Raw genomic sequence first — 26521 nt, forward strand, 5'->3', positions numbered from 1 at the left:
ACCTTGGTCTTACATTTTTATGAAATCTGTCTCCTCTTTATATTTAACTTTCAGGCAAGGTCAGATAAGGCAGGAATAAACCCGAGGGTAAGTCAACAAAGAAAAGCTGTGAAGCAATAAGGTCATTCAAGGGAAAGTGAAGATGGAAAGCTAACCAGCCCTCTGTAGTTATATTGATAACACAAGAATTCTACTTTACTAGCCTTCACATTTTGTATTGATTTTTTAAAATGCTAAATTACACACATTTGGTTTCACCTTGTCTGTTGAACTCTTGGAATAACTGATGCAAACAGAAAGGAATGTGAACCTGTGATATTTAGTTTCTGATATAAGGTTTTACAAATATTTGAGGAACCCTATCAGGTTCAAAAAAATCTAATGTGACCGAATCACTGCGAGAGAAAGAGAAGTACTGTTGTTTTTCTGTTGTGCTTGTTTTTGCACTCATTTTCCTTTACAAAAACAACGTACAGCTATGGTCGGAGGTTTACATACTCTCTTCATGGGCATAGATGACATGGTGATTTTAATCATTTCTTCGAATAGTTCTTTTTCCAGGGTGGAATCATTGTAACAGAATACATCTTTAATTAGATAAAAAAAAACAAGAATTAGATGCACAATGCTGAATGCTGAGAGGAAATGGCGCCATAATCGTTTGCATTCTGTCACCTATTAGGATGTATCAGGTTCTTCTCACAGATACATGATTCTATCTGCAGAGAAATAAAGCAAATGAGTTTAGCTTGATAGAAAAAATATGGTTCAGTTTTTTTAAAATAGCCAGGTCATAATTTCTGGAAAAATAGACATTGGTGCTGAGGATTTCAAGTCTATTTTAATTCTATTCTAATGTCCTGACACATGGCTATACACACCAAAACAAGCCAAACACATGGCACTATAGTCCAAGTGGAAAAATCTGTCATTTGAACTTGACGTGTATTGTCCCTTTAAATTTTAAGACTGATAGTCCACAGCTGCAACCCATTGCGCAAATATTTAATATGTGAGTATTTATCAGGTGCACACTGGGTTTTTTATAGTTGTTTAACGAAAGCGTATGTATCCTGTAATGTGGGGGAAGTCAAATACAAAGCTAAAACTACAAAACATTTTAAACAACACACACAACTTCATTTCTCTCCTACCACCGTATTATTACAACAATAGAGAGGAAGCAAACTTGTTCCTGTAACAAATTATTCTGTAGGTATGAGATCACAAGTAGCCTTTTGTAGCACGTTATCAGCTGGTTTATCGCAGCACTGCGTATTTCCTGGTACCGGAAAATTCCGATAGCCAAATGTGCCAGGACACAATATAGCACAACCATTACAAGTGACACGCTTACATGTTTCCATGTCAGTGTCAGGTTTATATTTATTCTATTTTTATATTTTTAGAAGGAGTCTGAATCACTGCTTAAAACTCAATAATTAACCAGTCAGTTCTTTCCAGTCTTCTTTGGACTTCCTTTTTCTCTACAATGTTTAATGAGATTTTAATGATTTTTTATTGCATTGGTGATTCATCCACAAAGATGAGAGAATGCTACTAGAAGAACAAGGAGTCATGTGCACTTTGATTATATTATGTACAGTAAAACTTCGAGATTGGTGAAAAAGTGGCTCAAAAGGTAGGAAGGGCCCATTTGACGTGATTATCAGATGGTCTGCTTTATATTGCATTGCATACACATATACAATCACTTAAAAAATATATGATAATGAAATATGCTGGATTTTATTAATGCAGTACACATTTTCCTTATGAATTTTAGCACCAAATACGTCTTTAGAATAGTTAATCAGCACAGTGGCTCCAGATACAACGTAGCACCGGAGGTTTGCAAAGTGCAGAGCTCAACCCAACTGAATTGCTGTGACAGGACCTTAAGAGAGCTGTGTATATATGAATGTCTGCAAACACCAATCAACTGAAGCAATATGGTAGAAACAAATAGGCCAAAATTCCTTCACAACAATGTGAGAAACTAATAAAGTCATACAGAAAACAATTATTTCACTGTTGTTAGAGGTGGTTCTAGAAGCTAGTGGCTCATGGGGTGTAATTAGTTTTTCAGAGAACTACATTGTCATTTGAAACCTTTTTTCCCCACAGGATCAGATTTTTGAGCAATAAAAGATACATCTGTAAATAAATTCTGCTTATTAATTTTCATACTGTCTACAAACTAAACAACACTGAACAATGAAGGCTGCAGAGAGATGTATAGCGTTAGTTAAATGTTCACAAGATGTTAATATCCACTGTACATTATTTGCATGTTGATGTTTATTTTATCATGTTAGCATGCTAGCATTTGCTTTCAGAGGGCGCTCGCTACTAAAATTAGTATCTTAAGAGACTGAGAAAAAGAAAGTAGCAATTTTTTCCATGAGTTGTATGACTGTGAAGATACACAGATAAAAGTTAATGTTCTATTTCCACATTTTATAAACTTGGTCCAAAATATAATCTGTTATGAATATCAACATGTAAAATGTCTTAATCCAAACGACTAAAAACACTATAGAGCTAAACAACTAATGTAGCTTTTAAAAAAACTACTTCGTGTAAACTGGAAATAGGAAATTTCCTTTCAGTTCCCTTCAAATGATACTCAGGCAGACATGAGTGACTCAGAGGCAAATAATCTTTGTTCACGTGTTAAAAAAAAAAAAGGCTCTGCCAATCAAAACTTTGATTGCTATAGTGATTGCAGAAGTGTTACAACTCTGAGGTTATTGGGGAAAAAGGTTATTTTTACAAGCTTGAATTGTACTCTTGACTGGAAATGTGACACGCAATTGCTCATAAACAAGCACCACCCTCTTGTTTGCATCTTTGAGGAGCAGGTTAAATGGTACCAAGATGAAGAACTACTTTAAGACCAAAGATGGCCAAGGGTGCTGATCGTCAAGGACGACTTGGCTTTACAAAGATCTTTTACAAACACTGTCTGACATGGGTTAAGTGCCTTGAGTCAACTATTGTTGTGTTTTGGCACTATATAAATAACACTAAACTGAACTGAATGAGTTACCAAGTTATGCACAGACTTCCCAACTCAACTGTATCTTCTATTCTTAAAGCAAAATAGCGACAAATTAAATGTGTGTATATTATTCAAAGATTCAGCCTTTTATTTAAATGACTTAGCTGAAGTTATCATTTTGAACAATGTGTGTAATAAATTCCAGAATTGACGCTAAAAAGAGAAGTATTTTAACAAGCAGTCTTGCTTTTTGAGCCCACTGTGGGTTAAAATGCATCTAGCATTCATTGTTATCAGTATGCTCCTGTACACTGCGTGTTGAAGATCTCCATGCAGATCTTAAACCTTAAGAACAAACACAGAGTTCAAGTTGAAACGGTACATCAAACACATATGGAAATTGTGGTGTGACGCAAAAACAAAGAGAAACATACAGGCAAAATGAAGTTGCAAAGTAGAATGAAACATTTTTTCTGTTTTTGCGTTGGATCTATTTTCAATCGATTTTAGGAAAAAATACAAGTATATAAACTACATCTTTTTTTAATCTGAGCTCTTTTTCCATTTAATTCTCTAAAATGTTGCTCCCTATATCAGCCCATTTTACTCATGTTTGTTCAAAAGCAATAAAGTCTAAACCAAATCCTTGAAGGGAGAAGCTGTACTTCCTTGAACCTGCAGATGTTGTGCTAGGTTGACTGCGACCTTTGATCCTATATAAACCATGGAAAAAGTCATGCAACCAGACTCATCAAATAAAGAAAGTAGGTCCACATGTGACTGACAAAGCCAATCCTTTCCCCAGTTTTATTGGTCTGACTTGACAGCAAAGCAAACAAGTGGAATTCGTTTCACTTTGAGTCAAGCAAAATTGGTCTACTGTTTAAAAGTCTGACATATCTCCATCCATCCATCCATCCATCCATCTATCTTCTTCCGCTTATCTGGGGGTGGGTCGCGGGGGCAGCAGCCTAAACAGAGAAGCCCAGACCTCCCTCTCCGCAGCCACCTCCTCCAGCTTGTCCAGGGGAACATCAAAGCGTTCCCAGGACAGCCGAGAGACATAATCTCTCCAGCGTGTCCTGGGTCTGCCCCAGGGCCTCCTCCCACTGGGACATGCCCGGAACACCTCACCCAGGTGGAGCCCAAGAGGCATCCTTGTCAGATGCCCGAAACACCTCAACACTTTTCAATGTGAAGGAGCAGCGGCTCTACTCTGAGCCCCTCCCCAATAGCCGAACTTCTCACCCTAACTTGCTCTTTCAGTCACTACCCACAGCTTGTGACCATAGGTGAGTGTAGGGATGTAGATCGAAACACCAATCAACTGAAGCAATATGGTAGAAACAAATAGGCCAAAATTCCTTCACAACAATGTGAGAAACTAATAAAGTCATACAGAAAACAATTATTTCACTGTTGTTAAAGGTGGTTCTAGAAGCTAGTGGCTCATGGGGTGTAATTAGCTTTTCAGAGAACTACATTGTCATTTGAAACCTTTTTTCCCCACAGGATCAGATTTTTGAGCAATAAAAGATACATCTGTAAAAAAATTTTGCTTATTAATTTTCATACTGTCTACAAACTAAACAACACTGAACAATGAAGGCTGCAGAGAGATATATAGCGTTAGTTAAATGTTCACAAGATGTTCATATCCACTGTACATTATTTGCATGTTGATGTGTATTTTATCATGTTAGCATGCTAGCATTTGCTTTCAGAGGGCGCTCGCTACTAAAATTAGTATCTTAAGAGACTGAGAAAAAGAAAGTAGCAATTTTTTCCATGAGTTGTATGACTGTGAAGATACACAGATAAAAGTTAATGTTCTATTTCCACATTTTATAAACTTGGTCCAAAATATAATCTGTTATGAATATCAACATGTAAAATGTCTTAATCCAAACGACTAAAAACACTATAGAGCTAAACAACTAATGTAGCTTTTAAAAAAACTACTTCGTGTAAACTGGAAATAGGAAATTTCCTTTCAGTTCCCTTCAAATGATACTCAGGCAGACATGAGTGACTCAGAGGCAAATAATCTTTGTTCACGTGTTAAAAAAAAAAAAGGCTCTGCCAATCAAAACTTTGATTGCTATAGTGATTGCAGAAGTGTTACAACTCTGAGGTTATTGGGGAAAAAGGTTATTTTTACAAGCTTGAATTGTACTCTTGACTGGAAATGTGACACGCAATTGCTCATAAACAAGCACCACCCTCTTGTTTGCATCTTTGAGGAGCAGGTTAAATGGTACCAAGATGAAGAACTACTTTAAGACCAAAGATGGCCAAGGGTGCTGATCGTCAAGGACGACTTGGCTTTACAAAGATCTTTTACAAACACTGTCTGACATGGGTTAAGTGCCTTGAGTCAACTATTGTTGTGTTTTGGCACTATATAAATAACACTAAACTGAACTGAATGAATTACCAAGTTATGCACAGACTTCCCAACTCAACTGTATCTTCTATTCTTAAAGCAAAATAGCGACAAATTAAATGTGTGTATATTATTCAAAGATTCAGCCTTTTATTTAAATGACTTAGCTGAAGTTATCATTTTGAACAATGTGTGTAATAAATTCTAGAATTGACACTAAAAAGAGAAGTATTTTAACAAGCAGTCTTGCTTTTTGAGCCCACTGTGGGTTAAAATGCATCTAGCATTCATTGTTATCAGTATGCTCCTGTACACTGCGTGTTGAAGATCTCCATGCAAATTGCTTTTCCTTAAGAACAAACACAGAGTTCAAGTTGAAACGGTACATCAAACACGTGGAAATTATGGTGTGACGCAAAAACAAAGAGAAACATACAGGCAAAATGAAGTTGCAAAGTAGAATGAAACATTTTTTCTGTTTTTGCACTGGATCTATTTTCAATCGATTTGGGGGAAAAAATACAAGTATATAAACTACATCTTTTTTAAATCTGAGCTCTTTTTCCGTTTAATTCTCTAAAATGTTGCTCCCTATATCAGCCCATTTTACTCATGTTTGTTCAAAAGCAAAGTCTAAACCAAATCCTTGAAGGGAGAAGCTGTACTTCGTTGAACCTGCAGTTGTTGTGCTAGGTTGACTGCGACCTTTGATCCTATATAAACCATGGAAAAAGTCATGCAACCAGACTCATCAAATAAAGAAAGTAGGTCCACATGTGACTGACAAAGCCAATCCTTTCCCCAGTTTTATTGGTCTGACTTGACAGCAAAGCAAACAAGTGGAATTCGTTTCACTTTGAGTCAAGCAAAATTGGTCTACTGTTTAAAAGTCTGACATATCTCCATCCATCCATCCATCCATCCATCTTCTTCCGCTTATCCGGGGGCGGGTCGTGGGGGCAGCAGCCTAAACAGAGAAGCCCAGACCTCCCTCTCCGCAGCCACCTCCTCCAGCTTGTCCAGGGGAACATCAAGGCGTTCCCAGGACAGCCGAGAGACATAATCTCTCCAGCGTGTCCTGGGTCTGCCCCAGGGCCTCCTCCCACTGTAACATGCCCGGAACACCTCACCCAGGTGGAGCCCAAGAGGCATCCTTGTCAGATGCCCGAAACACCTCAACACCTTTCAATGTGAAGGAGCAACGGCTCTACTCTGAGCCCCTCCCCAATAGCCGAACTTCTCACCCTATCTTGCTCTTTCAGTCACTACCCACAGCTTGTGACCATAGGTGAGTGTAGGGATATAGATCGACCGGTAAACTGAGAGCTGGGTCCTGGGTGAGGGACCAGACAAAGAAAGATTCAGAAGACCCCTATGAGTAGAACATCAAGGGAACAGTTCACACTGCCTCTGATAGGGTTACCTGGGCCCTGACCTGGAGCCAGGTCCAAGGAGGGTGCCCGAGGGCAAGTGGCTGGGCCTTAGTCCATGGAGCCCAGCCGGACACAGCCCACAAAAGGGACATGGGCCTGTCCTCCTGCAGGCCCACCACCCACAGGAGGCGCTGTAGGTGTCGGGTGCATTGTGTGGAGGGCGGCGGCCAGAAGCAGAGGCTCTGCTACCAAACATTTTCTACTTCCTTAACTTATAAAATCCTTGTTGATAAAATTATTCAAAAATAAATAAATACTTGAAACCATCAATGACACAGCTAAAGCGTGAGTGAAAAATAGTAAACAAGCCATTTGATTTACTGACTTCAATATCCATTATATTAAAAAAAGACTGTTTTGATTAAGACATTGATTGACTGATTGTTTTTTTTTTTTTACTGTAAACACACTTTAAAAAACAAACAAACATTGCAAACAGAAGAAAAACAAACTAATAGGGGAAAAAATGTATGAATATCTCTGTATACCACATAATTTACATGCTTGAAAAGGAGTAGGATGACACTTTGCAGCTATAAAACAGTAATATGTAGGACATTTAAATGAACATGACCACACACATTCAATAAGGCTTTGCATACAACCTATCATAAATAGATTATTTTATAGCTGTTTTTCTAATAAATAACTTGATGGCTATCATATAATATTGAAATTACATTATTGCTGTCTTTGAATGAGCAATTGTATTTACTGCATACTTAGATTTTCCCTTTTACATTCATCCAGTGTAAGGTCTTGTTACATTTTACATGCAAAATATGCGATACGTTTCAAGTGTGCTTTGGAATTAAATTGAATTTTACCATCATGCTTGAGTAATGTCAGTCCAACATTAACATTTTCTATGATGAAATTAGTGGCATTTGATGAAAAGTGATGACTTTTAATGTGTTTTTCTCACTATATTTTTTTTTAAAGTTTTCTCTTTAACAGCGCGAATTAAAAACAAATGTATATTTTTACACTATAGTAGTTAGCTAAAATTGTTTTGTTGTGTTACAGCTGATGTTTACCTTCAGGTATATCAGCGTCTACTGTCGCCATCTAGCGGTGGGAAAATTCATCCTATTTTTTTGCCCGGAAGTGACGCATAACGTGCTGCGCTTTCTGAAAGAAATCAATGGAAGGGTGCCAGAGATCATGCTTTATTTAAAATAATAAATAACTAGGCCCTTTTTTCACAAAGGCTGCAGCATTTGGGAGATATCTGTACAGCATTCAGCCAAAGGACGGTTTGAACTTGAGTAAGTAGCTTTTTGCACAGCTCGTGGCTAACTAGTTAGCTTAATTTGCTTGAGCTAGCATGTTTAGCCAGTAAGTTAAGTTTCCCTCCCTCGTCTCCATTGAAAGTACATTTTAAGGAGTTTCCTGCTTTTTTAAATATGATCTCGAAACGTTTGTAGTTGCTCTAATAAGCTTACATTAGAGGATACATCCTTGCTGTGTTGAGAAAACGTATATTTACGCTAAAAAAAACGGTGGTACAAGACAAACAAACCTTTGTCTTGTACCATCGTATCCCCGCAGATTTGTGTGGATATGGCAGCTTCTTTACCTCAGAAGCCGGGGATGGCAGGGATGCCCCCACAGCAGCAGCAGCAGCAACAGCCTCCTCATCTGCCCCCCGGTGCTGCCCCAAGTGCTGGTCAGCAGCCCATGCCTCCTCAGGGAGCCCTTAGGGAGATCTCCCCGGTGTTCCTCTGCAGGATCGGACAGGAGACTGTACAAGATATTGTCACACGCACCATGGAGATCTTCCAGATTACACGAGCCACACAGGTAAGGGACACGAGGCTCATGCTTAGCAGTAGGAAATGTTTTCTTGTTTTAGTGTCAGGGACTTGATATCAAAATAACGATATTGTCGCATATCTATATGTAATATGAGTATAACACACATGTTCAGCTTTGTGTATGGGTGTATCATTAGCAGATTGATTTTTCTCACTGTTCATTTCTCATCCTCTTCTGTCACACTAACCATCTTCGTGTCCCCTTTCACTACATTCATGAATCTTCTCCCTTTCTTCCTCATTTCCTCTTGCCTAGCAGCTCTATTTTCAGCAATCTTTGTCGAGTATATCCATTATTCCTATCTGCACATGTTCCAGCCATCTTAGTCTGCCCTCTCTTGCACTCAATCTGAGCCATCCCTCTGATTACATTTCCAATGAAAATCTTAATCTTAACCTTGCCGTCTCGCGTCTCTTTCACGTTCCACCTTCGGGATAAGATGTAGTCCGCCTGTATGCATCTTCCTCAAGTCTTATATGTCACCCTGTGTTCTTCCGTCTTCTTGAAATATGAAACCTCCTTATCAAATCTATTTCCATCACCCATATGTCTATTGCCTCCTCCTATCGCCAGTCTCTTACACTCTGACTGTGCTTACTGCCTTATCCAAATTACTCTGACATCCAACCTGTAGTGAACGCATTCAACATCACCTCTTTGATTTCCAGCTTCAATCCTGTATGTCACACTCTTCACTTCCACATTTGAGTATACCTCTAATTTCTCAGCCGTGGCTTTCTTCCCACCTGGTCTCATTCTCTCTATCATACCAGCCAGCTGTCTCCTTTTACCAGCCCTTGTCCCAGCTCTCACCTCTGCACTCCTGCCTCTTACGTTCTCATTCATATTGACTTAAAGTCCAAATCTACACCTGTAAAGATAGTTTTTAATATTTATGTAATCTGAACGACTTTTGAACTGAATCAAGTGCAGCTTCAAATTCCTCATACCACATATAAATAACATTTGTTTTGTTTTTTAAATTAAGGATCCTGTTTATTTAATTTATTTATTGTCTCCTAGAAGAGAACAACATTGTCTTAGATTTAAAAAAAAAAAAAAAAAAAGCAACTGCCTAAACAAACTAGCGACTGACAACTATTAAAATAAAAAGTGGGTCATTGGAGTGTGAACACAAGGCTCTGTGAATGCCAATTTGGTGACCTCACTGACACTATCAGGGCACCAATTTGACCTCCTCCTGGTGGATTTAATGTACACTGTGTAAAACTATTATAAGATCAAGCTTTTGGCCATAATCTCCAGAGCTGTCCGTGTCCTCGTCCGTAAATGAGTGTAATCCAGGCGTCAGCCAATTACAATCCACACTTCTTGGACAACAGCACCTCTCACTTTTGGGTGCTTACATTACTGGTACACTCTTCCTTGGAACCTTTTGTACATTTGGCATTTTAACAGAAAAATCAAATTACTGCAGGTTTACTGATTGATTAGCTCAATAATTACCTGCTGAGTCACCAGTCTGCATTTTTAGACGAGCAGCACGGACAGTTACTCATATTTTACTACTACCAAAAATTGCAGTTATTGTTATGTTAACAATATTTCTTTAGCTTAAGTGGAGCAAATTGCACCACCAGCTCTGGTGTATGTGTGGCTGTTAACTGAGTGGGTGGTGTTTATGTGGCTAAAGTGGTTCCACTGTTCCCTGTCAGTCTCAATTTGGCCCCTCTTCTTTTCTGGCATATCTGCTCGGCATGCCTGTCAGCATCCCTCGTACCCATCCTCCCATCTCCATTTGAGCCGTGTTTCCAAATGTGCTTCTGTGTTTTTCAGTGTAGCGCTGACTTCTTAAAGCTCGTTCTTGCCTATTAAGGCAAACTTCTCTTTTTTTTGTAACCCGTGCAGCTCAGAGAAGAAAAACACTATGCTTTTGTGTGGCCATGGCTTTTAGTTGGTTTTGAAAAATGATTGTCTACATGTCCAATGTACATGCAGTCATTTACATTGTCTGACACTGTCATCATTTTCCTTTACAGAAAACGGGAAACCAGCATTACACTGCTGTAATTAGAAATAAGAATGTAAGTATTCCAAATGAATTCATGTTAGCTGTTGTGTTTCTTTGATTTAGCTTCCCAATGGGGTGACTCAGAGCCAAGCGACGTATCAGGACCGCTTCGGGAAGCTCCAGGAACACCTTCGGCAGCTCACTCTGCTCTTCAAAAAACTCCGACTGCTGTATGAACGCTGTGTGGAAATGACCTCTGACCTGAAGGAGGGACCAGCTGAGGTTAGAGAAGACCTTTGCTGAAAATTGGCTGTTTTTAGCTTCTCAGGATCTTAAATGACAGCACCATTGCAATACTGCTCGTGTATATATACAATTATACTGTAAGATAGGGGGAAACCACTATACTTGGTTTACATCATATGTACAAGATATGGGACTATCAACTTTTTGTGTTTGAATAGTGCAATAACGAATAACCCCAAAAGTTTTAAATTACTACTATATAACTACTGTAGACCTATGTTCTTTCTTTATCTCAGTTTGATCATGAAAAAAAAATGCAATTTTAATCATGATTTGTCTCAACTGTGTCTTCAGCTTGTGCCGTACGCTGGAGAGGAGCTGGTTTCTGTCAGAGTGGAGCCCTGCAGTCCTACTGTCATCCAGGAAAGAAAGGAGGTCCTAGAGGTGGGTTTCTGTAATGTTCTTGTCGCCTTGGGAAACGATCAGCAGTGACGGGGCCTTTTTTCGGGGGGAGGGTTAAGTTAAAATAAAATAAATAAAAAAGCAGTACACACCCAATTCCAAGTCCAGGATTTAGAGACTTGTTGAAAACGTACGTGTTGGTGCCATCAAAGGCAGTATTACCTTTTGTTTTTTAAATGGTGCATTTTCCCAGTTTAAACATTTGATATGTTTTCTCTGTACTAATGTGAATTGTTATGGGTTCATGAGTTTACAAATCATTCTATAATAATAATAATTGGTCTTGAAATTGATAACTTCCCACTGCTATAAAAGGACATCTTTTACTGCCTTGTTTTCTCCGAACAACAGCCAGAAAATCTATTACCATCACTTTATGACACAAACATGAAATCCTAAACAGAAAACATCATTAGCTACTAAGAAAGAAAAAAGGGTTGGCAGCAAACTCTATGCCAGTCGGCTAGTTTATTAATTGACTAATTGCTGCAGCGTTTCTTGAAATGGATTCAAGAAGTTAATGAATTAATTTCTCATATATTGTTTGGTGTTCCACAGTTTATTATATAATTTATTAATTGGGGACAGTGTTACTCAGCTATGCTGAAATGAGCAGAATAAAGTGGCTTTCAGATTCCTCTAGGTGGCAGTGCTGACACAGGCTAAACTAGCGTCTGGATTTTAACTGAAAAAACTCTGCATTATTTACTCATTCTGAATTGGGGTGTTGTTTTTTGTTAGAGCTAATATTTCAGCTGGGTTACAAAACTGCCTTCAGGGAGCCAGTGGCAAAACACTGGAAAATTCTGCCTGAGGCTGAGAGGACTGTTGGCTTTAGCATCAGCATCAGTAGAAAAGTATTTTTCCTCCAGGTGTGAGGCAGTGTGAGCATCACTTGTTAATATGTGATTAGATATTTCCTTCCCGGATTATTAATATGTATAAGGATCTTACAGGCGATCGTTAAAGTCCACGTTTTCTACAGAGTTTGACTAATGGCCAAATGTCTTGTTGTTATACAGAAAGTGCGTCAGAAGAACCAGGAGATGAAGGTTCTGATGGACCAGATGAGGAACCTTCTGTGGGACGTCAATGCTATGCTGACACTTAGGAAATGATGGCTCTGAATGAGACTTGCGCACTTGTTTCTTAGCACTGCACTCCTCTGCGGGTGAACGAACTATAAGACGGCAAAGACCAGGTGAAACAAGGGAACTTCTGTAGGATTTATGGGACCTTCCGCCTACTCTGAGCTGGCACTTCATCACTGAAACTCATAATTTACTTGCACCTTTTCATCTAAGAGCCCGTGTTGTTTGTTGTATTGGAGCCGATAAGGGGGAAATCATAAACAAGCCAGGAATAAGGTATCGAGTCAAAGCCAAAAACAGGATAAGCTGACACACTCCAATTCTAACAGTCATTCTCTTCTTTTGTATGAGGCAGCTGATAACCCAATTTTCATTTGGAAAGTGCTCTGCAACTGTTTTGTAACTACTTAAATAAGTTATAGAGTTTTATTTCACACTGATGAAATAATAAGTTGGAACCTGGATCGCCTCAGGTAACAAAAAGCACAGAAGAGAAAGGAGCCTAAAATGCCTACTCATGGTGTTCTACCTCCAGGTGCTGACTTGACACCAGACAGTCTTGAATTCATTGCAGGTAATTCTTCCACAAAGCACAGAAGCTGATCTGATATGTTTGTTTACAATAGGAACAATTGCCCATATTTGTGCTCTGTCAGTTGTAAAACACTGTGGGTTCAGAATTCCAATTGGCCCTTTGGCAGCTATGTATCTCAGGTGCTTTGTACATAAGTGTGTGCATGTGCTTAATGAGATTAGCTTCCTGAGTGCTAGACATCACACCTGTTTGCCCTGAGGGTGTTGAGACTTGCTTACCTGTGAATTTATTTTTGTAAACTGTACTACAAATGGTTGGTGTACTGGGTATTTTTTTTTTTTTTTTTAATAAACTTCTTTTTTTGAAAGAAAATGTCTGAATATATATTTTAAAGTCCTGCTTCTAAATCCAGGACGGGCCCATTCAGACTAAAGTATTAGCTCCATAGTGTCAGTCTCAACCCTGAGGGTGGATGTAGGAATGCATGAATTGAGATGATATATAAGTACATCCACCTACTCGTAATGATGCACACTCTGACCTTGACCTTCTGTATTCATCTTTACACAGCAGCAGCTTCTATGTGTAGTTTGCCTACATTGCAACAAAGAGCTTAAGTCCTCCCAGTCATGTCGGATGCTATCGAGCCACACTTCTGATTCCTGTGATTGTGCTTAGTATAATACTCTTTATTTTATTTTTTAAGGAAACTCATCCTGTCCAAAATGGTTTTCTATATTTTATTTTACTTTAACTTTGTAGTGGAATTGTACCTGCCACAATACACATTTTCAGCGTATCCATGGGAAAGCAAATTTTGCTTGACCCCCTTTGGCTTTCACAATTGCCCTTATTCTTCATGGCATAGATTTAATAATGGGCTGATCTGAATCCCCTGTTCCACCTCATCACAAAGATGCTCTGGTGACTGTAGAGGCTATTTGAGTACAGTGAGGTCACTGCCATGTAAAAGAAGCCTTTTTGAGATTATTTGAGCTTTGTGGGTGGACATGGACAGCAGCAATATCCAGATGGACTGCCATGTTTAATTGATGCTCAGTTGGAGTTTGCCAAGAAAATATCTCCAACAACATTAGACTAACACCAGCAGCATCGGGCTGAACTGTTGATACAAGGCAGGATGGATCATGCTTTTTTCAGTCTGGTAAGCTCATGTGAACTATAAACGTAGTTCTTAGCTGACAAGAGTAGCGCCAAGTGTTGTCTTCGGCTGCTGTAGCCAATCTGCTTCAAGGTTTGATGTGTTGTGCATTCAGAGAAGCTCTTGGTTGTAGAGAGCGGTTGAGTTGGCTTTCTAGCAGCTCAAAGCAGTCTGTACCTTCTCCTCTGACCTCTGACATCAACAGGGTATTTTCACACACTGACCTGCCGCTCTCCGTTCTTTTTAAACTCTAAAGATGGTTGTATGGGAAAATCCCAGTAAACCACCAGTTTCTGGAGTTCTCAGACCAACCTGTCTGGCACGAACATCCATCACACGTTCAGAGTTAAATCACCTTTCTTCCCCACTCTGATTTTCAGGTTGTCTCAAACACATTTACTTCCCTAAGTTCATTGAGTTTCACTGGGTTTGCTCTGCATGACGAGCATTTATCTGCATATATTCAAAACAAACGCCAACTCGGACTACAAATGACAAATCCACTGGAACAAAAATTTGGGCTGTTTTCCTACAGATTCTGGTTATTCATGTAAAGATAGTATGATTAGTGATTGGTTCCTCATTAATTACATGTGATTTCTATTTTTGTGTGTTTTTTCAAGAAACTGCTTGACAGTGTGATCTTCAGCAGTGTAACCAGAACTACATGATTCTTTTTATACATTTGTAGCATAACAAGATGAAAGACGGACACATTATAGCAGCCTCTCTGATTTCTTATCTTTGTTGCTTGTACCTTAAATTACAAGATGAACTTCGCCTCTGCTGGAAATGTGGCCACACACTATGTATTTGGCAATTATGGGACAAAATATGTGAACATTCTGCAGCACGAGTCCAGAGTTTGCATTTATAAATCACTTTATTGGTCTTACAGTTAGCATTTTAATGTGAAATGATCTGTTTCCTTGGCAACAGTAACATGGAGACAGATGTTGCCAGCTGGAGTGCATGGCACCGAAACCAGTCCCTTGGGTGCTCCTGGCATGAGATAGTCATTCTCTCCTCGTTGCCACTGCAGTAGCACTGACATTTGAAGTGTTCACAAATGTTCCTTTTTTAATTATTTTAATCGTCCTTTCTCAGCGAGAGGGCCAATCGCAAGGACTATTTTAAGGCCCCAAATTTCTCAAGACTCATGGAGGTTGGAGAAGCATTTGAAGTACTTTTTATAGACTTCTTTCTCTTAAGATCTTTATATAGTTCAGATCTCCTTGGGTCTTTCTTGATGATTGTCCATGTCACCAATAGACCTCGGTGCCTCTGTGTCCACTTCCCATGCAATCCTTGAAAGACATGTCTTGAACTTTCTGTTACTTATTAACCCATTTGTCTGTCCAAAATGGCTCGAAACATGACTTCAACGCTCTCTAGTCTTTTTGTCCAGAAATGTTAGGCCCTCTCCAAGTCTTTGTACTTCTTGCGGAGAACAGAGACTTGATCTTTGAAGAGAACGGGGTCCAGGCGAAACTGAGAATGCACCAGGGGCATGTAGCCAAACCAGTTGGCAAAGGTGTTGATGCACTCTTGCCTCTGGTTGAAGTGTTCAGGGTTGGCCCAAGGGACGCTCTTCGTACCCTGGGAGCAGGACAGGCACATGCTATTTAGCATCCAATCTTGTTCTAACAACCGAGTCAAGAGGCTCCAGAGACTATTACTTTAAAGACAATTCGGTACCTACCTGTGGACTGGGGAGCTCCTTGTACTGCTTCCTTTGAGCCACTTTGATCGGTGGCTGGTGAGTCACAGCAGAGACCAGGAAGTTCATAAGGATGTCCTCACAGTTGGAGGTGCGATCCACCAGAGTCCGCAGAGACTGAGGCAGGTAGTGAGTGAACAGGTAGTGGTAGTACCTGTGGGGAAGTTGAAAGTGTTACATAAACATACAATATTCATTGTATTCTTAAAGCAAGCAGGTAATGGTGCTTTATAAAAGAGATACGTTTAAAAAACCCCATCTGACAACAATATTCTGCCACTTCTTCCACCAATGTGCTCTACCTGTCTCGCTTTCAGTAGCTCTAATGATAGTTTTAGCCTCTCGTACCTACACTCATCATACAGACAAGGGCCTCCTCTAACCTAAAATAAAACTGTAACATAACATGATTAACTGGAGGTCAAGCAACCATCTGTTAGCAGGGTTGGTGACCTCTACAGAGTAGATGGTGTGATGTATGCTGATAATATGTATCTGGGACAAGTTAATGATTTCTCCTCCGAGTGAGATTTAAGCTTCACGGTGCCCAGCCGACTAAACTCCACTGATGCAATGCATATGTTCTTCAATATCAGTTTTAGGAGTATAGCGCTTTCAAATTAGTTATCATTATATTTTCAGACTAAGCAACTGTCACTCTATTTTTTAAAGAAGGTTTAATTGTGCTTCACAACCAAAATTGGCCACATTTATCTCTATGTAAGTTGCCGCAGTTGAGTCTCGGAGCGCCGTCAGATCAGTTTACTAATATGATACGCAGTAAAAATTAGATGAAGACTAAATTATCCATTCCCCCATTGAGCGAGTCGTGTTTTATAGGCTCACTATTCATTGGTATTTTTCTGTTTAAGCAGTAAAAAAGGGTTATTAAAGTTGGCGCTGATGTGTCTATAGGCTTTAGAGATTCAGATTAGCACGACAAAAACGTGTTTTTATTGAATCTGCTGACAATAATGACCACATTGTCTCAAAATGTCACAAGGTTTCAACACCTTTTAAAGTCCCCTGTCTGTGGTGTAATTACATTCTCATTGTATAAGAACTCCCATCCCTCTCCCATTGCACATAATCGACTTCGTGCTTTTCGAATTAATCAAACTGCTTGAAGTAATCCCTGAGTAATTCACTCTCGCCTTCTTTTCTTTCCCCTCCTGCTCACACAAATACATAATTATTCTTGATGCCTTTTCTTTCTGTTTGATTGTCCCTTATTGCTCATCATGTTGATATTTGTGCCATTATGTTCGGAGCTACTGGAGTTCAAGTTCTCCCTTGCTCTCAGTTTTTAATCTTTGAAGCAGTCTGTTTTGAGAATTTAATGTCTGTTCTGTATTAGTTTGTCAAATGTTGCAGTTATTATAGACGAATATATCAAACATATTAAGAAGTCTCAGTACACCCTGGAAAATTGAATGAACTTTTAAATTTAGCCATTTGTGGGAGCTCCTGTTTTCCTGTAGCTGCTTATGGAGCTTGCACAACGGTAAGAACTTCATTTTTAACCATTGCCTCCTACAAAGCTGACTCAGTTTGTTAACATTTCTGGGATGTATGGACTCTACAGCCCTCTTCAGGTCTTGCCATAACCTCTCAGTTGAGAACTCGGCTATTCCATAACAATGATCTTCTACCTTTTCAACCATTATTTTGCTGACTATACTCTGAGCTTGGGATCAGTCTCTTGTTGCCTCACCCAGCATTTTAAGGTCATGGACTCCTGCCCTGACTCGTTTAAAAAAAAATATTGATACATTCTTAAATTCATTGTTTGAATTCAGCGACTGCACGGCACTCAATCCCAGTGGGAGCGAAACAGCCCCAAACCATACTCCCATGAGATTTTGTCGTTTTCCTTCCTTTAAACATGTTTTTGTCAAAATGCTTTAGCTGTTGTCTCACCTACTCACACAACCTTCAGGCTTGGTAAACTTGGGATCTGCCGTATTATTTTGTTCTCGAAAAGCATTGTGTCCTTAAATTAAGGCCATTCTATTGAATATCTATTTTCATATAGTAGAAATATGAACAAAGATTTCATTATGTTGCAAAGATTTCTATGATGGTTTTGCTGTTACCCTTGAGTTTTTCCTCCGACCTCTCAGGATTGCATCCTGGTGTGATCTTTTCAAAGACAACTGCAGTGCTAAGAGAATCGATGAACAGCATTATGGGTTGTTATAAAAGATGCTGCAGTGGAGCTAATACTAAAGGGAATAGGAAAAGTAGCACTGAAGCGCCTTCTCTTATCATTTAGGTAATTTGATTAGCTTTAACTATGGCTGCCACCTAATTGTTTCTAAGCCATTTAACTCAGTTATGAACCTTTGTAGGAAAACCTCCATTGCAACATTGATATGCCTTATTTATAGAGGACACGCCAACCCACACAGCCAATCTCATCTCCTTAATTGAAGCACTTGACTCCAAGTAAGAGAAACTGTAGGCACAAAGATTCACATACTTTTTCCAGCATAGATGGGAAAGATTACTCACATCTGTATGTGAGTAATCTTTCACATCCATGCTGTGATCGATACATGAAAGTGACATGTCTATAAAAGCGACTGAAGATCAGACCAATTAATGTAGAAATCACAACTCCAATAAAACGTTTTCCTGCTGTTATGTAATAGCAAATTAAAAGTCTTTTTTTCTACCACCGGAAAAGTGAGACAAACCAAGATTTTGCTGGGTGATTCAACTAAAGTGCCTTTCATTCTTCCTTTGAATTTGTAATTAAAAGACTAGTAATCCACAAAGAAAGTTTTCAGTTATAACAAATATGAAACAAATTATTAATTATTATTTTTTTCCTCCTGTGTTCATGCACCTGTGGTAGAAGGCGGCTCCAGTTAGGACAATAGAGTAGTCGTTGGTCCATTTGGAGGTGTAGCCCCAGGCCCGCTTCAGGGGATCCCAGAAGTGGCTTCTGGGAGGATAACCTACAATCCGCTCAGGGAAGCTCCGCCACACCAAGAAGGCAAAGTTCACCTGCACGTACAGAAAAGGAAGACTCAAATTTTTTTGTTTTTAGAAATATTAATTTATTCGTGTACAGTATGTGGGCGCTTCTGGTGTATGTATTGTGTGTTGTACATGTCCACACACCTCACTTGTCAGTAGGACCGTATCCTCATCCAGACTCAGCACTGCTTCCGTCTCTATGGCAACATGAGGTAGAAACCGACTGGTGGTCTGCGAGAAAAACAAAGTCACTAGTTTTAGCTCTGGTGCTGTAGCCCGTGGGATGGCTGGCTTGTGCTCTGAGAGATTATGAAATACAGTAAATCATGTTGAGTGACTGAGATGGGTGAATCACTATAGGTTTTGCCTTGGGAGGAAGAAAAACATCTGAAAAGACACACATGGAAGAAGGGTTGAGAATGGGTAGCATCTATAAAAGTAAATGCTGCACGGATCGGTGGACACGTCAGATAAGCTCGGATGGTAAGAAAGACCAAAAAAGAGACATCAAGGCGAAAAATAGATTAGCAGATATAGACAGCGAGTGAGAGACGCATAAACAGACTGAGCAAGTGACAGTTTGTCATTCTGTCACTCAGACGTCACAGCAGGCTTCAGCTTGAGTTGTGAGTGGCACTGGCCCTCACCTTCCTCCTGCCATCTGTCACAGTGAGGGGGACAGGCATAGGAGGCCATTTGCTCCGACTGGGTGGCGGTTTCTCGCTGTTCCACAGAATAATGATCTAAAACAGAAGAGAAGTGAAGCTCATATATAACGTCGACATATAGATGCATTAGATTGATTAGAAAAGTAGCTGTCATCAATCAGTCAGGGATTTCAGAGGTATGATCCCTCACTATAATATGATGGTTTGCTCAATGATTAATCTTCATAGTCTACAGTTGCCTTAGGTACTCAAGTATCCAGACCACTTTAATTTTTGCACTCTTTTCCACTTCATATCGGTGAAGTTTAATTTTTGGTGCTCTGTGGGGTTTACGTTTGGGCTTTAACTCAAGAACCAGTAGAAACTTGTTCTAAAACCAAGTATGTATGCTTTGGTTTATTGTAATGCTGAACAGGATTCCTGAGGGGTTTAATACAAATGAAAGTCAACACAGTCAGGCTTTCCCGGCTGATTTGACAAAACCTAAAAACCATTTGGAGGTAACCAGTATCACAACAGTAGTTAACAACTTTCTCTTATTAAGCCAGGCTTTCTAGTTCAGACTGTGCAACGTTCATATAAAAAGGTCATAGAACTCTTCTTCAACACAAAATGATCCCTATGAGTGCCACATACACCTACTCAGAGATATCATCACATAATGGTAAAATGGTGACTAAACAGTAAAATGCAATACTGTTGCAAAAACGCCAAGAGATTAAGGCTGCAAAAAACTGTTATTTTGGTAAGTTAGAGCTAAAAAATATGCATTTTAATTCAAGTTAATTATTTTAATCGCTGAGTGCACTCTCGATGCTTGGTTTTAAGGTAAGATGTGGTTTAACTATGTGTACATAAAAAAAAGAGTATTCCCGCAGCAGAGAATCTGCATTACACTTAAAATATGGTGCTTTGAACATAACCTGCTCATGACTGCATAGTGTTCAGCATCAGTGATTTATCCAAGTAAAAAGAGAAACTCTTCTGAGAAATAGAAAACGCTGACTTTAAGCTCGACGTAGCTTGCTAACCCACTAATCTTACTTTGTAGTTCACCCCTCTGGTCTCAAGTTGCATGTGCTCTTCAGCTGGTTTTCTTCAAGGACATCTCTGTTTTACTCAGAGCAGCTTTTCTCGCGACTTTTAGCATAAAGGCCTGATTGATGATGTGCTCCTGGGGATGGCTGCCCTTTTTTTGGCAGATCATCTAATTCCTGCAGAGAACATCTACTGACTTGTTAGAGTGACTGTTGGGTTCCAGGTCACTTTTGCGACCATGGCATTTCTTGCTTGGTTGCTCAGTCTGTCCAGACGCACAACTTTATGAAGAGCATTGCCCAAGTGTGGAGACTCGTCTTTTTTCCCCAGCTGCTCAATTTTATAACCTGGTGAGATCTATACTTCACTATAATTTTGCCCGGACATCACTGAATCTTATATATGCACAAACTAAATTATGCACAATCCATTCAGTTTACGGCAGAAGTCATTTAAAGGGGAATTTGAAAACAGTGGGGAGCACTGCAGCAGGCGTAGACATGGATGCTTTTCAAATAAGAGATTTGCAATAAAGGTATGATAGGCCCTGTGATAAACAGTTAAGAAAATGAATACCTGAAAGGCACTGTAGTATGTTCTCAACATTTTCTGAGTTACTGAGTGTAGCTTAATAGAAACATTCACAATTATGCATTTCAAGTTAAACTTAAGATTATAATATGTGCAAAAGGTGACTACTTTCTGAAGCAACTGTACACACAGTCCAACTTTTGCTTAATATTATGAGAAAGTTACGGAAAGGATATCTCAGAGTATGTACCTGTGAGCAGTACTTTGACTTAGAAACCACCTGAAGTAGCTTCATGATTGGTTGAGACTGGGAGACCAATGGAGAGACGGCATGGATGACAGCAGTGAACTCCTGTCCTGGAGTGACTCCTGAGCAAAGTCATGAAACAAAGATGTGCACATGATGAAATGTCTTATCTGTCTGAACATGTGCAAGGTGCTGCTAATCTAAGCCTAATAATACTAATATTTATCTGTACTGAACATCATCAAAATAATTTCAAGCCACCATGAAGAATCTGAACATTTAAAACACTGCTGTAGAGAGCAATGCTGCAGTTTAATGCTGCCACAGTTTATAAAATAATGTATTTAAACGGGATAAAAGAACAAAGTTTTGGCAGGAATGCAAAATTAAAACCAATACAGACAAGAACTTGAGTAAATATTTGAGAACAATTTGTGTAGTGTTGAGTGTGGCGTCTTAATTATTCATCTCCTTTCCAACATCCTTAGCGTGCAATCAAGATTTGCAAGCTGTGCTGATTTGTTTAAATAAACTCTGCATTTACCTAATCCAAGGTAGTAGAAAGGGAAATGTGCAAGATGAGTGGAGTACTCTGGCAGGACCAGCAGACCTCCTGGGAGGTAGTTCCACATGTACTTGTTCCTCGATATGTGAGAAAATACACGGTCCTTAATGATCTAAGAAAGGGGGGAAAAAAATTGGATGAGGTTCGATGTGGGTTGCAGTGTGAGAAATACATGTTGGCTTTATGCAGTAAAGTGCCTGTTGTACTCATCTAGTATAAGCCTGCACCACACTCATTTTTTCCCCTTCTAAGCCAGTGCATGAGAATTTTAGAGCTTAATATAAACTGCACTGCAGTTCAAGTCCTGACACACTTGTCTCTGCATATTTTAGGAGTCTGTAATGACAGGATCCGTGTACTTCCCATTGTACACCAATAGGAGGTGTCCATGCAGCAGCAACACTGGCATCTGAAGTCCTCTGCCTCACTGACCTCAGGCTGACTGCACAGCTGTCTCTCGTGCGGAGGGGGTCCCCTCTACGTGCTGTATGTATTGTATATAACCAGCTTATCACTAACCTCCAGAACCTCTCTCATTATCCCTTGCACAAATTCCACACACCAAATTAACTAGGAGCTCCCAGACTCCAGTTCATAAACATCTGATTATAAAGTCTACCACTCTGATTTCTTCAGATTTCAGCAGGATTAAATCTGTTGTTTACTCACATTTTTAGGTGCTAAAATTGACTTTATCAGAGTGTGCAAAAACTTCTTATATAACGAGGTTTGGCATTTCTTTTTATGCATCATCTAACTGCTGGGCCAACCTTCAAATGACATTCTCTGAGCCAGAGCAGCTATCTTTGTAATGCATTTCTTTGCAGCTTGTTCAAAGACAAAAAAGTGAAACTATATGCACGCAGAGAAAGATACTGTAAGAACAAGACTGGACACTGGTGCTGGGAAATATGAAGAAAAATCCAAGGAGCTCTTTGTAACTCCTATTTAAGTTTTTTCTTCTACACCTGATGTGCAGCATAACAAAAGTCATAACAGTCAGCAGTAAAGCAGAAACTGGCAGGTTGAGACTGATATTTAAGTAATGATATATAATTTCTATACATTAGGGGATTTCTCTAAGACGGATCAGATGTGCCCTGCTTTGAAATGTTTCACAGACCCAATTCAACACAAAACTAAGATAGTGAAAGAGTGGAAATATAGACCATGGGCCAACCCTGTAATCATAATGATACAAGGGCGTTTGATTCAAATATGACAACTCTGCTGCAAACCAGTCTTCTGAAAGAGGACTGATGATACAGGACGCAAGCAGAAAAAGGCTCAGGAGTAGTAACTCCGCCTGTGTTTATAGCACCGGCTGTTTTCACTGGAAACGTTTGAGTTCCACACATTTCTAAATAGATCTGTACAGCAGCAGAGAAAAACTAGGTTTGCAGTACGACCCACACCCATGTTTGTGGGACACGGATCTTGTGTTGACACTAGGGGGTCAAAGCTTAATGTGATACAAGCAAAGCGGATTTGTAAATTCCACTCCCACTTCAGTCAAAAAGCATTTGAGTACAGAGCAGGGCATGCTTTACCGTGAATATCCTTGTAACTGTAAAGTTGTTTCTCAGTTAGATTCACCCCTTGCTACTCATGTGCAGTTTCAAAATATCAAGAAGGCAAAAGCCAAAAATGTTTAGACTGAAGCTTCAGAACGGGACTTTACTAACCAATAACTGATGTCACTGTGGCTACAGTCATGTGAAAAATAAAGGTTTTACAAGAGTTTATGCAGTCCAGTAAAGGCTAGGTATACCCCATGATTCATGACTTTCAGTAATCCTTTTCAGTATGACGTCATTAGTCTCTCACATGATTGTAGAGGAATCTTGGCTGACTCTTCTTCACAAAGTTCCTACAGTTCATCAAGGTTTGTTGTTGTTGTTTGTTTTTTTTCCAGCACAGCTGTCTTAAGGTCCCAACACAGCATTTCAGTTAGGTTGAGTTCTGGACTTTGCATCATTGCAATAACTTAATTCTTTACTTTTTCAGTCATTCTGTTTTAGATTTGCTGCTATGTTTGGGATCAAGGCCCTCTTGCACAACCCAACTGCATAGTTCTTTTAATAAACAGAGGAGATCATGGTCCATTCAGTAAGTATACAAGGGCCTGATGTCTTGTGGGTGCAAAATAAACCCAAATCATCAGCCCTCCACCTCCATGCTTGACAGTTGGTATGAGGCGTTTGTGCTGATAAGATCTGTTCACCAAACCTCTCTGTTTTATAATCCTCAGATTAAAGTGCCAAAGTAACTGGATGTGTAGTAACCTGTCTCATCAGATAGTTCAGTAAGTATTCAAAACCTCAGTGAAGTACTAGAGCCAAACTGAAAAAATCTTGCCCTGAACTTACATATTACCTTTTAAGAGATCTACGTTAGTATGTTAGAGTGGAAATGTCTGAAAGTGTTACAACAAGAATGTGTCCTACATGCTATACCCAGGAAACAGTCCATCCATCCATCCTCTAAATAGTGAGTCTGGACTTTGATTTGAATGTCTGACCCTGGATTTTACCAACAACACCTGGATGGATTTTCTGTGGCTGGACCTTATTATCAAGAGTTTGTCCATTTTTGGCCTGACCTCCAGTGTGGTGAGGACTATCTTGTCCACCGAGGAAAAGTAAGCTTCCCACAACATCTGTGTCCTTTGTCGCAGAGCCAGCACTCTCTCGTTCCCTACTGCTCTCACTGTGGATGGCACCTGAAGACAAAAGAGAAAAAATAACATGGTAAAATTTAAAAAAAGAAATTAAAGAGAGAGAAAACACAAATACGATTAAGATTTTTCCTTTGATGGTTGTCAATTTAAGGAAAATCGTCTAGAAAAGGATAAAAAGAGGAGTTGTTTAATTTGGCCCTATAAAACATTTGACACAGATCTGATTTAGGGGCTGTCATTCAGATAATGAGACCCTGATTAGTGAGGATAAATTGGGGTTTCAATGAACCACCAAAATTGATTTAATCACTGAGAGATCTGAGAGTTTTAACTCAAAGTGGAAGAAATGCGTGTTAAACTGTGGGACGCCACAAAAATCTCCTCCTTTTTTGTAAAATTCTCCTTCTTATTAATTTTAGTGCATGTTAAGGACGGCTTCACTAATGCAGTTCTCACTTCATCTACTGTGTCTGCCTGCACTCAGCCTTGCATTAGTTGCGCTCAGATCATAGACGATGTGAATGTCGGTGTGTAATATACGCCCGTTTCCAAGTGAGACTTTTGCAGGTGTGCAGAAATTCAACTGATGAGGTCAGCTCATTCAACCAATTCTGCCCTAATTTGAAAATGTCTCCCTCGCCCTGAGCTCCAGGGAGCTCGTGCCTGCTCATTAGCTGAATGCCAATTCATGTCCTCTATTGGTCAGGATCAAAGCGGATCAATGCAGAGGAGACATGATGTAATTTGTGTGTGAGGGAGAGAGATAAAGGTTGTAGCAGGGAGAGAACTGGCTTTTCTCACTCGCTGTTTATTTGTACGTCTGTGTAACAAGGCGACACGGCGAGGGAGCGAGTGCTTTTGAAATAAAGCTGGATTAAGGCCTTTTGGGGTGTTTAATCTCAAAGGAGCTCGAAGCTGTAACCACCACGTTTGATACAGGTAATGCCTACCTGGATGTTCTGGGTGTTTTCCAAGGTCCATGTTTGCATTTAAACTAAGCCAATCCTCTGCACAGATAGAGATAATACTGGCTATCAGTCTTTGTAAGCCTTACAAAGTAGGGTTTAGTAGTTGTGTTTTTCTTAAAAACTGTTTATTCTGTTAAAAATAAAATAAATGAACATCTGATTTAAAAATCGAAAGGTTGCGATACACCCTAGATCCCTTAAGCTTGCTTCTTTGTTGAATATCACATCCCTTCACATGTTTCCTCGCTACTGTTGCTGCCAAATAGTGGCTTAAGTCCAAAAGGAGGTGGTAAAATTTCTCAACTTTGCCTAATCCAACATGACTCCTTAACCACGGATACATATCTCTGGATATGTCTTTAATTATAGTCATATATTCATCCACTAGAACTGAAGACGCCTTATTTGATGACAGAGTATAACTTAAGGGCTAGCGAGCCACCCATGAGCTAACACAGTTGTATGTTTTCTTCTTTAAATTATGAAAAAACTCAAGTATGTATTTTATGCAGATGTTATGCTAAGACCCAAAGCATCCCGAATGAACATCTGGCCATCAACACAATGTCTGTGACATCTGTGTGTGGACACAAATGCTTATGTCCGTTACCTGAAGTAGTAATCTCTCGTCTCCCTCAATGACCGCTTGGTTCCACTGTATGACGTCAGAAAACGGCAGCTCCCAGCCGTTACTCAGCAGTACTGGGATACACGCCGCCTGGACACACACACACACACACACACACAGAAATAAGAATTTAAAGAGTCTTAAAGGAAACAGTAAAAATAAGAAACCGACTTGTGTAACGTAGGACAAAATATAAGATTTGAGAAGCTGCAGATGAAATGGGTTCCTTCTAGTTTCTTATAGCCAGATCGCCCCTGATGGCGCTAAACCCAGGATGTACGCCTTTGTGGGAGAGAACATTTGCAAGTGAGGCAGAAGCTGTAATCACGCCGCGTTACATACATAGATCTGGCTGTGCACGACTGATTCTTGAGAATATATA

At 39.6% G+C, this 26521-nt stretch overlaps 2 protein-coding genes and 1 long non-coding RNA gene across 11 annotated transcripts in view; 2 read left to right on the forward strand and 1 right to left on the reverse strand.

Moving 5' to 3' along the window:
* The first annotated feature begins 7903 nt into the window (after positions 1–7903).
* Positions 7904–13112, forward strand: zgc:114119 (Mediator of RNA polymerase II transcription subunit 30-like). 3 transcript variants are annotated; one of them, XM_013272598.3, is made up of 5 exons: positions 7904–8091; positions 8326–8626; positions 10737–10895; positions 11214–11303; positions 12344–13112. In XM_013272598.3, the coding sequence occupies exons 2-5, from the start codon at positions 8387–8389 to the stop codon at positions 12437–12439; spliced, it is 585 nt and encodes a 194-aa protein (XP_013128052.1). In that variant the 5' UTR covers positions 7904–8091; positions 8326–8386; the 3' UTR covers positions 12440–13112. The 3 variants fall into 3 exon arrangements, with proteins under 3 accessions (XP_013128052.1, XP_013128051.1, XP_003447218.1); XM_013272597.3 differs by having other exon boundaries at positions 7905–8091; positions 8336–8626; XM_003447170.5 differs by having other exon boundaries at positions 7905–8091; positions 8375–8626.
* Positions 13113–14973: 1861 nt separating this feature from the next.
* ext1c (exostoses (multiple) 1c) overlaps positions 14974–26521 on the reverse strand; it is a 101907-nt gene continuing 90359 nt past the window's right edge. For all 6 annotated transcript variants that reach the window (XM_019350807.2, XM_013272573.2, XM_025902169.1 and 3 more), the window contains exons 4-12: positions 26122–26229; positions 24466–24585; positions 21843–21975; positions 21302–21420; positions 19462–19557; positions 18959–19045; positions 18681–18841; positions 15812–15983; positions 14974–15708 (exon numbers count right to left, since the gene is read on the reverse strand). In XM_019350807.2, the coding sequence (XP_019206352.1) occupies positions 15523–15708; positions 15812–15983; positions 18681–18841; positions 18959–19045; positions 19462–19557; positions 21302–21420; positions 21843–21975; positions 24466–24585; positions 26122–26229 (1182 nt within the window). In that variant the 3' untranslated portion in view covers positions 14974–15522. The remainder of the gene's footprint in view (positions 15709–15811; positions 15984–18680; positions 18842–18958; positions 19046–19461; positions 19558–21301; positions 21421–21842; positions 21976–24465; positions 24586–26121; positions 26230–26521) is intronic.
* LOC102077526 (uncharacterized) lies at positions 19052–24463 on the forward strand. Of its 2 annotated transcripts, XR_266286.3 has the most exons (5): positions 19052–19297; positions 22196–22349; positions 23871–23972; positions 24115–24168; positions 24324–24463. It is a non-coding gene; the product is annotated as an uncharacterized LOC102077526 (long non-coding RNA). The 2 variants fall into 2 exon arrangements; XR_003215832.1 differs by having other exon boundaries at positions 22196–23972.

The sequence above is a fragment of the Oreochromis niloticus genome, linkage group LG22 (genome assembly GCF_001858045.2).
Source record: "Oreochromis niloticus isolate F11D_XX linkage group LG22, O_niloticus_UMD_NMBU, whole genome shotgun sequence".
NCBI classification, from domain to species: Eukaryota; Metazoa; Chordata; class Actinopteri; order Cichliformes; family Cichlidae; genus Oreochromis; species Oreochromis niloticus.